This window comes from Ceratotherium simum, chromosome 26 (genome assembly GCF_057802395.1).
Source record: "Ceratotherium simum simum isolate JZ-2026a chromosome 26, ASM5780239v1, whole genome shotgun sequence".
NCBI classification, from domain to species: Eukaryota; Metazoa; Chordata; class Mammalia; order Perissodactyla; family Rhinocerotidae; genus Ceratotherium; species Ceratotherium simum.
In genome coordinates, this window is record NC_141925.1 from 164,487 (window position 1) to 176,672 (window position 12,186).

The 12,186-nt window shown below is 58.2% G+C and overlaps 1 protein-coding gene across 1 annotated transcript in view; it reads right to left on the minus strand.

Annotated features, from left to right (window-relative positions):
• NPRL3 (NPR3 like, GATOR1 complex subunit) overlaps positions 1-12,186 on the minus strand; it is a 40,445-nt gene that overhangs the window by 1,798 nt on the left and 26,461 nt on the right. Inside the window, exons 7-12 of the mRNA XM_087449255.1 lie at positions 8,358-8,495; positions 7,114-7,270; positions 3,869-3,975; positions 3,234-3,363; positions 993-1,182; positions 167-359 (exon numbers count right to left, since the gene is read on the minus strand). Coding sequence (XP_087305381.1) covers positions 167-359; positions 993-1,182; positions 3,234-3,363; positions 3,869-3,975; positions 7,114-7,270; positions 8,358-8,495 — 915 coding nt within the window. The remainder of the gene's footprint in view (positions 1-166; positions 360-992; positions 1,183-3,233; positions 3,364-3,868; positions 3,976-7,113; positions 7,271-8,357; positions 8,496-12,186) is intronic.

Sequence of the window (12,186 nt, forward strand, 5' to 3'; positions counted from 1 at the left end):
CTGGAGAAATGGCTGCCCACGCCTGGCACACACCAGCACCGGTGGGGACACTAAGTGCTTGAGACCACCTCAACCAGTGAGTGCCATTGTTGTCAATGGATTTAAGTTGGGGTTGTGTTGGGTACCTCCCCATCTCTTTTCGTCCTGACCCTGGAACTGGCCCCACCTGGCAAACATGCGGAGGTCCTCTGGGTTCTGGGCTGCGGGCACACTGAGGATGGCCGCCCGCTCGTGCTCCGACAGGCTAGCCAGCAGGTTCTCTGTCATCCTCTTGTTCAGCGGTGAGTCCCCACTGGGGAGCAGCTCTGCACTGGAGTTGTCCATGCTGGGGCTAGTGAGGGTCATGTCGTCACTGCTGGCTGCGGGTGGGTGTGGGTCAAGGAGCAGCCAGCACCCCCGTCATCCTACGCCTCCCACCCAACATGGACAACGGAGAGCCTGGGGCAGGCCGAGTCCTCGCACTGAGCCTGAAGCCCAAGGCCAGCCCTCAGCCCAGGGAGGTGCCACCCCAAAGCTTTCCACTCTCTTGTCTTCCCCAAGCCCAGGGACTTGGGGCCTGGTGGGCTGCTGCCTTTGGGGGCATGCTGTGGCCACCCTGGCTCTTTCAAGAAGGGACTATGACAGTCACTGTCTCCTCATAGGCCCTGGGACAAAGAGTGAAGTTTCAGCTCCTCCCAGTGCTGGTGTGAAATCTGCTCTGACCCCAGGCTGGTGATGACTCGAGCAAGAGGTACAGCCTCCTCAGAACCACAAGGTGCAAGGAGGCAGGGGAGAGGGGTCTCCAGCCTCATTCAAGGGAGAGCTGCTCAGCAGGGGACGGTGGCTGTCTGCTCCAGGCCCCAGGTGCCCACGTAAGGGCAGGTGTGTGGCCATGTGAAGGTGCCTCGGTCATTCCCAGCAGTGCCCTTGTTGGGCCTCCTGGCCGCCACTCCAAAGTGCTCCCCAGGGCTCCCCCCACCACCAGACAGATGCCCCAGGCAGGGGGCTCCTACTTGGGGAACCAAAGCTGAGGGCGTTGGGTGTGCTGAGGCTGCGGCCGCCAACCCTGGTGGTGAAGGGGACGTCGTCCTCCCAAGGGCGGGGCTCGTCCTCGCCAGGTGAGGCCATCAGGCAGACATAGGTGTGCAGCTGGACAAGGAGCCGGCGCTGCAGCATCCACACCACCATCTGGATGAGCTGGGTCTGTGGGACGGGCATTGTGAGGCACAGGGCAGGGAGGCTGATCCCCACCACCCTGGCCCCTCCCCGAGAGAACCAGGGAGCCACGGCCTAAGACACAGCCCCACAGTCACCCTGGAGCACAGGGAGCCATGAGCTCCAGCTCCCAGATGCTGGTGGCTCTGCAAGCCCCCCTCCCAGGGAATGCAGATGGGCCAGAACAGCACCAGAGCCATACCTGCACTGCCCCTACCACACACCTGGGCTGCCCCAGCACCTGGCCTTTCTTGCCCAGAGCCGAGGAGCAGGACCTGTGACGTGGAGGCCCCCGTGCCCTCCTGCTCTGAGCCACCCCTGCTCTCCCACATCTCCCCAGCCCACCAGGCCCTGCTGCTCAGGCCCCACCACCACAGAGCTGGGTCCGTGGGGACCCCCTCCCTGTGGCCTGGACACTGTTCAGAAACCGGCTGTGGGCAACTGCCCTGAGAACAGATAGTCCTCTCCTTGGGTCACCTTGAAAGCATGGCCTGGGACAGGGACCCCTGTGAGGTATACAGCCCCTAGGGCATGAGCCCACCTGTCTCCTGTGGGGCTGTCACCTGACCAGGAGCAGTGAGGAGCCCTGTACGAGAGGAACAAGAGCACTGGCGAGCAGGAGGGTGCGTGCGGATGGGGTCCGCGTGCTCAGACACATCTGCCTGCTCGTCCTTGGGGGTCCCCTCCTGGGAGGGGCTGGCTGACCAGACATGGATATAGGGGTGTACCATGGGCATGTATGACCTGGTCAAACCTAAAAAAATTGAAAATGATTGTAAAATAATTAAAATTAAATTAAGAAATAAAAGAGGCTTCATAAGCACTCAAGAGCACATTCTGAGCCTGAAGCAGGAGGCATGAGAGGCGAGCAGCCTCACCCCAGGACTGCAGAACCAAACTCGGCTCCATCTGGGTCCCCTGACAAGGCACGAGTTGGCCCCTCAGGCGTGGCCTGGAAAATCCACCCGCCATCCAGACCCTCAGGAAGTTTCTGCTGGGGGGTAGGGGGAGGGTGCAGATGCAAAGTGTGTCTTTTATTCATCTGGCATGACCTGGCACGGTTCCTGGAAACCAAGGACTCCATGAAAGACGGCATTTAGAACTCTGTCACACTCAGCATCTAAATGAAGTGAAGAACCAGGACCTCCTTCTCATTCACAATTTGAGAAGGGAAAGGGTTTGCTTTTAAGGCCTGGTTTTGCCTAACAGATCTGGCACTTGTTAAAGCAAACGCTTTACTTCTGAAGACAAAGCCTTGAGAACACCCAGCCCCATCTCCAACACCTGTCCCATCTGGCCCTACCTGGGTTCCTGCCCAGAGCTCCAGGCATTCAGTGGAGGGGAGAGGGCAAAGCCTCCTCCTCGTATCCAAGCCAGACTCGACGCTGCCACAGACGGACGCAAAACTCACCAGTTCATTGCACATGCCTCACGCCTCTCCAGAGGCCCCCCCGCCACACCCAGCACCTCCGCCTGCCCCTTGTCCTGACCCAGACCCACTGGGTGGGGCCTGTCCCAGACCTGTCCTCTCCAGGTCCTCTTGGATAAGGAGGTTCTGAGGACCAGGGAGCCCAAGACTCACACCCACAGACCCTGCAGCCACCTGGACCACAGCGGGGGAGGGAGTGGGAGGGCAGGGCCCAGGCTTAGTGAAAACAAAGCTGCCTCTGCGTCCTCCATTGGTGGGAGGCCAGGCCCAGAAGGGGGCTCTGTCCTCCCAGGAAAGGTCAGTGCTGTCCTGCCAACTGGGCCTCTTAACTTGGTTCTAACCCTAAGAACCACCCACCACAACCAAGGTGGGCTCCACAGAGGGGTGGGGAGGTTGGGGGGACTTGGGAATGCCCAAACATTAAGTTGCTGGCCAAGTGGCCTGGCTGGGGAGCCAGCTTTTAGTCACCCTGGTAGGGCATGTACCATCTACACAGCCAGACCCCCCGCCCCCCAACCCAGGCTAAGGGTACGGCAGCACTGAGGGCCTTTGGATCAGGCACCTGCGCCAGGTGAGTGGTTCCTGGGCTCATCGAGTTCCTGCGACTCACCTCCTGCACAGGGGGGCCGAGGGGGTTCCTAAATTCTGACAAGGAGACGGGCAAGGAGAACTTGGCAAGGACAGATGGCAGGTCGTGAGACGGAAACTGGCGGGAGAACTGCTCAGCCAGCGGAGAGTACCTGGGGACAGGTGAGGGGAGTGTGTCCCTGAGTTTCGCAGACCCCCCATCGTGTTTCATGGCATCCGTGCCCTCACCACCAGCCTGTGGGAGGCAGCAGGGAAGCACAGCATGGTGGGAGGGCCAGGATGGTACAATGAGAACAGAGCCCAGGTGCTTTCCCTTGAGGGGCGGCAGAAGCCATGGGCACAGGCCACCCCACAGCCCCTCTGAGCCCCGAGTCAAAGCCAAGGCTCCCAATCTCCCGCCAGGCACCCCGTCCAGAGCCCACTGTCCAGCAGACATGCGCAGATGCAGACCTTTCCTGGAGGCTCGTGCCAGAGGAGCACGGGCCCGGACAGGCCCACACAGTGCTGGACCAGGCCAGAATTGGAGGCTGGCACAGCAGAGGCTGGGTATTGGGTCAGAGTGAGGGCCCGGCTAACCCGGGAGCACCACCTGGAAGGCCCTGCAGACACACCCCCTTCCCACTCGGGCCCTGGGCTCGGGCAGCCAGAGGAACTCACAGACACACGCTGGCATTGGGAGAAAGCATGTAGACGTTGTTCTCACACAGCGGGTAGATGATGATGGCCTTGCCCCAGTACACCAGGTGAGCCGCAAGCTGGAAAACCTGTAGGCAGAGGGGCTGGAGGACACTGCCTGGGAGGCTGACTCCCCAGCCTCCACCAGGGCACTGGGCACAGGCCAGCACAACACAGCATTTTCTGAGCTCGGAGCGACAAGCCTTTTTATCACTGGTCCCTGTGTGGTTTGCAACTGTCTCCCATTAGGGGCTGTCCTGGTTGGCACTGAGGGACGGTCCCACAAGCACGGGGACATGCGGGGCACCCAGGACCACGGGGTCAGCTCAGCTGAAAAAGGGGCTTGGTTGGACACCCTGGCAGAGACCGTCCCCCTACTCTCCCCATGGCCCAGCGTGGAGACGGGTTACCACGTGACAATGGATGCGGGGTCGCTGAACCTGCCCCCTACCCCACGCATTTGTCTCTGTGTATTCCAGCTTCCCTGGAGAACATCTCACTACCCTGTTCTCCTGGGCTCTCAGACATCAAGACAGGCCACAGACAGACCAAGACGTCAGAAATCCTTCTAACCTCGAGAGGAGGGGGCCAGGTCTGAGGACACGGCCCTGCGGGTGGCACTCAGGGATAGGCACCAGGCGTTTCTGACTCTGCATCACCTCAGGTGGGCCTACTGCCCCCATTCACCATCACTGAGTGCCTCCAAGGGGGTGAGCCACCCCCACCTGCACACAACGCCTGCACACTGCTGAGGACCCTCTATATCTTGGCAGGTGGCATCTCAGTGGCACCAACTTGACCATGGCGGAGACTGCAGGTCCATCGGTGACCCTCTTCTCTCTCATCCCAAGTCCCATGGACATTCACTCCAAAGCAAGGACACGCCTACTTTCCTCCACCTCTGCCACACCCTCACCCAGTGGTCTCCATCTCCCACCTCTCCCTGTAGCCAGACTGCCATTCTGGGGGCCAGGAGTCTGAAGTCGATATCACATGGCTGGAGTCCAGGCGTCAGCAGGCCGCTCTCCCCGGAGACTCAAGGGGAGAATCTGTTCTTTGCCACCGCGAGCTGCAGCGTTCCTCAGCATGGGGCCACATCACTGCAATCTCTGCCACCACAGTCACATCCCCTCCTCCCCTTCTGCAGTCAAACCTCCCTCTGCCTCCCTCCCTCTTACAAGGGCCCCTGTGACAACACCGCACCCACCCAGATCATCCAGGATCATCACCCATCTCAAGATCCTTAATCACATCTGCAAAGTCCCACAGGAGGTCACATTCACAGGTCCTGGGGATTAGGATGTGGCGGTCCATGCGGCCACTGTTCAGCCAATCATGAGCAATGGACAGTATGATCCTAATTTTGTTGTTCAAAGATAATGTGTTAATATATATTTAGAAAAAGTCTGGAGGACTCTACAGTGGTCACCTCTGGGATATGGAATTGTGGGGATTTTCTCTTTTTGCGTCTATAATTTATGTGATATTTGAATTTTTATAAGAAAGAACATATTAACTTTATCACGACAAAAAAACCCAAAAAAATACTTATAGATCCTCTTCGCCTGGGATGGAACATGAGTGATTTTAAATCATCTGTTGACATTCACACCTGAAGCTGACACTCCCTCCCCAGTGGGGCCATCTGTGCTTGAGGCTCCAGCTGGGCTCAGCTGGCCTCTGCTCCCCATAGGGCCTCCACTGGGCCATCAGTCTCAGAGGTTGGTGAGGTCTGCCAGCTGGGCTGGGCCCCAGGGGGCTTCCGCATGACAACGCCAGCAGCAAGCCCTGATGTGCTGGGTTCAGTGGGGAGGAGTATGGAAGGAAATGACAAGTGTCCCCAGAGCAAGGCCAGGGCAGGGACGCGAAGGGGACATCATCAAAGCTTTGTCTTTGTCCCAGGAGACTGACAGCAAGGCTAAGGCACAGCATCCAGAGAGACTCCACATTGGGCAGCCTCAGTGGACAGCAGTGAGGCGCCAGCCCCTTTCAAAGCTTGAAATGGAGCTGCAGACACACACAGGTGTCTGCCATTTGGCCAGTACCTGTCAGAACAGCAACTCTACACAGGGAATGGAAAGCATGTTTAAGGTTCTGTGCTTGCGGATAATATGAAGGTGAGAAGACATGGTCCTCATTGGGTCTGGTCCAGCCCAGGGACAAACAAAACACCAAGGCAGAATCCGATAAATACTCTCACTGGGGGTGGACAAAGGTCACTGGGTACAGACAAGGGAAGGACTTATTCTGGATGACAGCATCCAAAAACACTGCTTTGGGAAATAGCGGCCTGAGAGTGAGGCCTTGTGGGATAATCTCCCCTAGACGTGCCTCGTAGGGCCAGCAGGCCTGCCTCACGCCTGTGCTCCTCTTCCTCAGCCTGGCCTGAGAAAGCTGTGGCCTTTGCAGGAACCGCAGGTCCCTGGGTCAGGCCCTGCTGCCCCCTGGTGGCCACATGGTGCCCACTGTCACCAGACCCTGGGTCCCACCCTCAGGCTGTCACTCGGAAGGTGTCCCTGCCCCGGGCCTCCAACTTCTCCCAGTGCTTTTCCTCACCCCCTCCCCCACCCCAGCCTCCAACCAGATCCATGGCCAGGGCTGAGGGACCCTCCATATCAGAAAGGGCTGCCAACAAGCACATGGCTTGGCGGGGGCAGGGGTGGCACCTCACATAGAACACAGGCCCGCACGCGCACACACCCTCACTCACACACGGGGTGGCTGAGGCCACCAGGTTAGGTCCCGGCTCTGCACATGGGTGGGCCCGCGTCTGGGCTTCCTGCCCTCACTTCCCACATCGGCCCAGTGGCTCGGTAGTACTGCTTTCTCACGTGGCAACACCTTGCATGCCCCTGCTTCAACCCTTCAAGCCCCCGAGTCCTGGCACCTCGTCCTCCAGAGGCCAGTCCCCCAGCACCGGGACAGCCTCACTCCTCTCTGCTGCAGCTTTACCACCTCTCAACACAGAGGAGGAAGTCAGTCTCGTGGCTAGTGCACCGACAAGCAAGCCCCGAACCCAGGTCTGACTCAGATTGCAGGACCTCAAGCCAACCCCAGAACCACCTGTCACCGTGGCAGGCTGTGCAGTGGCTCAGCACCCAGGTGGCCTGCTTTCCTGACGCTCCCGTATCTCCCACCTTCACCCAAGGGTCGCCTGCTTTGATGCCCCCAGCCCCTCCCTCCCATCCTTCCCAACCAGGATGTCTCCCCAGGCCCCAGGGCAATACCTGCAGCAAGGCCAGGTCTGCATCCTGGGCCAGCTGCTGCAGGTTCTTCACAGCAGACGTGGTCTTGATCACGCGCACCAGGGCCGGAGAGCAGTCTAGCGGGAGCTCGCCCAGTAGGGCCTTCTCGTCACTGAGCAGCAGCAGGGCGTGGTAAGGGCTGCGGAGCAGAGTCACAGGTCAGGGGACACGCGTGCCGAGGTCCCCTGCACTAGGTGTGCACCTGCAACACAAAGGTGCATAGGAGCCCACAGGCACTGAACCTCACAGAGAAGAGGCCATGGGAGAGAAGGGCAGTGGTGTGTCCAGGGGCCTTTAAAAGTCTGCAAAGATTACTGTCACCCTCAGAAAAAAACAAATTAGAACAAAACTGAGGGCCAGCCCCGTGGCTTAGCGGTTAAGAGCACGCGCTCTGCTACTGGCGGCCGGGGTTCGGACCCCAGGCGCGCACCAACGCACCGCTTCTCTGGCCATGCTGAGGTGGCATCCCACATACAGCAACTAGAAAGATGTGCAGCTATGACATACAACTATCTACTGGGGCTTTGGGGGGAAAAATAAATAAATAAATAAAATTATAAAAAAAAAAAAAGAACAAAACTGAGAAGGCCCCATCACCCGACTCCATCTCCCACCTCTGGGATTTTCCAGCAAACGTTTGTTGATTGAAAAAATGAATGAATCTTTCCTAAGGAAAGAGTCCCAAATATGGGGAAAAGCAAAATCCCCAGCACAGACTATGAATAGAACTACATGGAAATATGCTCAGCAAGGAAGCCCAGGAGGGAAGACTTGGACTCGGAGCACAGGCTGGGCGAGGGAGGGAGGGAGGACTAGGCAAGTGCTTTACTTTCTGTCATCTCCAAATTTTCTGTAATGTGCCCAGATTTCTTTTTTCAGTTAGAAAATATTTAACGAAATAGGGGACTTGATGTGGGGGGAGATTGGGCTCTGCTCTTTCCTTGCAGGAAATCGGTTAAATGAAGAAACTGAGATCCCACAAGTTCTGATTCAGGCCTGAGGCGAGGCCTTCAGCAGAGCCCCACTCCCCCAGTGCCCAGAGACCCAGGGGAAACTTGGACAAAACCGGACACAAAAATGTGTTTACTTCTATAAATGGGAGCGCCCTACCTGCCAATTTCTGTGGCAAGAAAAGGAAAAGACAATTTTTAGAACCAAGTAATTGGTAAAACCTCAGGCAGAAGCTCCAGAGAAGGCCCTGCAGCAGGTGTGCGTGGGCTACTCACCGGATGGCTTTCAGACTGCGCTCGATGGCCCCGGGGGGGATGAGGCTGGCAGCAGCATAGTGGATCTTGTGCGGCAGGCAGAAGCTCACCTCCAGCCAGCTGTTGATGTGGAGCCGCACCACGCCCGAGGTGCACAGGCTGCAGAGAGCGGGCTCCATTACTGTGGGTGCCGTCACCCATTCACACAGCAACTTCTGACCACGCACACAGATCACACAAAACCCCCTGAGGGTGTTTCTTCCCAGCACATGCTCCTACTGGTCAAAGGAAACTGCAAGTGGAGAGAGACCTCCAGGGCAGGAAAGCGACTTTCCAGATCTCGGTCTGTTTGATGCGTTAGGAACACACACAAAAGGTATATATCCAGGGGCCAGCCCGGTGGCGCAAGCGGTTAAGTGCGCGCGCTCCACTGCGGCGGCCCGGGGTTCGCCGGTTTGGATCCCAAGCGCGCACCGATGCACCGCTCGTCAGGCCACGCTGTGGCGGCGTCCCACATAAAGTGGAGGAAGATGGGCATGGATATTAGTCCAGGGCCAGTCTTCCTCAACAAGAAGAGGAGGATTGGCAGATGTTAGCTCGGGGCCGATGTTCCTCACAAAAAAAAAGAAATGGTATATTTCCAGCTGGCCCTGGAATCTGTACCAGAGAGCCAGGGCTCGAGGGAAGCCTCTCCAATCTCCTTCCTGGAGGCTCAATGCCCCAGGGGTGTTCTAAGGCCTCATCTGCACAGGGGTGAGAGTGGAGGCCCCCCTGCAGACCTGATAAAGGCCCATCACAGCGGGGCAGCCAGGCAGGGCAGGGTCTGTCTCCAAAAAGGAGAGAGCGGGGCAGGAGAGGAAGGGTAGGGGGTGCCAAGCCCCCTAGGACATCCTGCTGGGGAGGAGCACACAGCACCCGCCTCCCTGAAAATGCCAGCAACGTCCCAGGGGCACTGCAGTGACCATCCAAATCAGCCTCAGCTGCAAACCTCCAGCTCCCCACCTCGTCTTGGTGACAGTAATTTGGTGTCTTCAGGCCCAAACCCTGTCCCTGACTCATTTCTCTCACATCCCACCTCAAACCATCAGCAAATCCTGTCCACTCCACCTGCAGTCTGGAAAGTCCAGACTTTCTCAGCACCAGCCCCCTCCATCCGTCCTCCCCATTCAGACCCCCATGGTTCCCACCTTGGCAGTCCCAACCAAGACCCCAAAATGCCAGGAGCCCCGCGTGATCTGCCCGTGTTCCTCTGACCCTGTTTCCCACCCCAGGTGGGTCCAGCTGTACTGGCCGCCCTGCTGTTCTCATGGCCTGTACTTGCCCTTGGCCATGAGCTCTCCCTCCAGGCGCCCTGCGGCTCCTTCCCTTCTTCAGGTCTAACTTAAGCACCACCTTCTTAGTGAGGTGAGCCCTGACCCCGGCCCTGGCTCCACAGGCAATCCGACTGCTCACTGTTCACATGTCCTAAGCACTTGACCACAGCACACACCTCCTTGTCCGCTGGTTCATGCTGTTTCCCTGACCAGAACTCACAGTCACGAGGTGGGGTCCCGTGTTTCACTCACTGCCACTGCACGGTTGGTAAAGTGTGGGGTACGTGAGGGGCACTGAAAAGCACTTCACGACTGGAGGAAGGAAAGGAGCCCAAGGAACGTGCCACCTGCTCTGGGTGGACTCTCTCTCAGGAAGCCCTTGCCCAGAGAACGGGCCCCACCCGCCCTGCACTGGGGAGCCATACACAAAGGGGTTGTTTCTAGCCGGAGCTTCTGAAACTCCTTGATGGAGAAGCCAGCTTGACGCCCACCCCACAGCCAGCCGCACAGCCCCTGTGCTCGGTGGCGACAGCACCTGGTGTCTAACACAGAGCAGAAGTGACTGCTTGAGCAAAGTCCCCATGGCTGGTCCTCACTCTGCCCGGGTGGGTGGACCAGAGAGGATCTGTGCCCACTGTCCAGGACTGGCCCGCCTGACCCAGACAGGCCAAGTGGTGTTCTTCCCATGACATTCCAACCCTGCTCTGCTATTCCCAGATGGCCAGACAGGCCAAGACGCCCACATCCGGCTAAGTGTGGCCGGGGCCGGGTGGGCTGGCAGCTGGAGGAGGCTCGGCAGGAGCTGCCGCCTGCGCAGATCTCAGACCTCTCTCAGGGGCAACAAATGCACAGTGCTGGGAGGCGGCCTATGGTCCTCGCTCCCCACACCCACAGGCTGTTCTTATGGTTTCTCCCCTGAAGCCTCAAGCAGCAGACAAACCACTCCAAGCTTCTCCCGACAGGTCCGTCCACCCAGAGGGCTGGCAGGATCTGTGGTCACAGTTTCAAAACACAAAAATAAGTTTTTATTCTCTCAAGCAGGGACTGGGCGATGGGGGCAAGAAGACAATGGGAAGAGCACAGGGCACATCTGTGACCTCAACTACCCCCAGGACTCTCAACTCCCAACACCACCGTCCGCTCACTGCAAAATGCTCACAGTGCCCACACACCCTCTGCCTGCCCTGCCTCGAGGGCAGCAGGAAACCCAGGCCACTCTCCCAGGGCCTCAGGGCCATGGAGGAGTTGCAGGGAGGGCCGGTCAGAGCGCCCCTGGCCACAGAGGGGCGCCGCAGGCTCTGGCTGAGTCTGGAGGGTGAAGGTTTGGTTGCTGCTGATGCCACAGTCCCTCAGGGTGAAACCCATGAACGGGTTTGATCAGTGTCACAATTTGGGGAAGAGACCCAAGGTCCTTCCCCAGGGCCCCAGAGGAGGACACCACTCTTGGCTCCTTATGGAACTGAGTGCTAAGCAAGTACATCTGAGCCGATGGAGGTTCCCAAAGCCTCACCCCTCTTTGGCTGAGGGTCTCTGCAGGTGGACAGCTCATGTCAAACAGTGAGAAACAGCCCAGCCTCTTAAGAAATCAAAGGCCACACGAGATATCTGCCAGGGGACCCAGGTTAGTTGCTCCACTTGACAGCAATATCTACGCTCTCAGCATCCACATACAGAAGAGAAGAGCGAGGCAAACCAGGGGTTGCAGGGAGCACGAGCTGACAAAGCTAACGGGCCAGGCTCCTCCTGCTTCCCTTTATACCTGGTCAGAAAAGCTCATCAACCAAAAATAAAGATCTCTCTATTTCTGAGCTGTCCTCCCTAGGATCTGACTCACAGGAGCCGCTCAACACCACAGAATCAGAATTAAACACACTGAGAATCCTTTCATTCCAAATGTAGCTGGTTCTTGCTCCCCCAGGAGCCCAATGAGGCCAAGCACAAGTCAGCAACTGCCTGACAAGTGTGAGGCTCCAAGCACTGGGAGCCTCTTGGGGTGCCACTTAGGGGCCTGCATTTGAGGGGTTCCTGCTCAGCGGTGTTGGGAAAGACACAGGCAACCGTAAGCACACTGTGTGGGACATTAGAAGCTGGAGAGTGCCACATGACAGGGGATAAGTGCAGGAGGGTGAGGGGTGTGTGTGGGAGGTGGAAAGGGGCTTGGGACGAACCTCGTGGAGACTCAACAGCAAGTGCCAGATTTGGGTACGAGGGAAGCAAGAGAGAATTAAGACCCGTAGAGCATCTCCACCATCTCGGCTGTCCCAGGGCCCTGGCCACACAGCCTGGTGCACACGCTGCCTTGGGGTCCTCTTCTTTGCGGGGGAGACAGGCCCACACTGATTCCCCTGGTTTCCAGGTGGCTTTTACTCTTCTTGCCTACTGGCAACCTCCTCCCTTGGAGCGCTCTGCACTGAGGTTGTTGCCTCTTTACAAACCCCAGCTCCACAGTGTGGAGACCAGGTGCCTCCTCTAGCAGCGCCCCCCTGAGGGCCAGCTGCAAACCCAGGCTAACACCTGGAACACCCTGGAACAAGTCA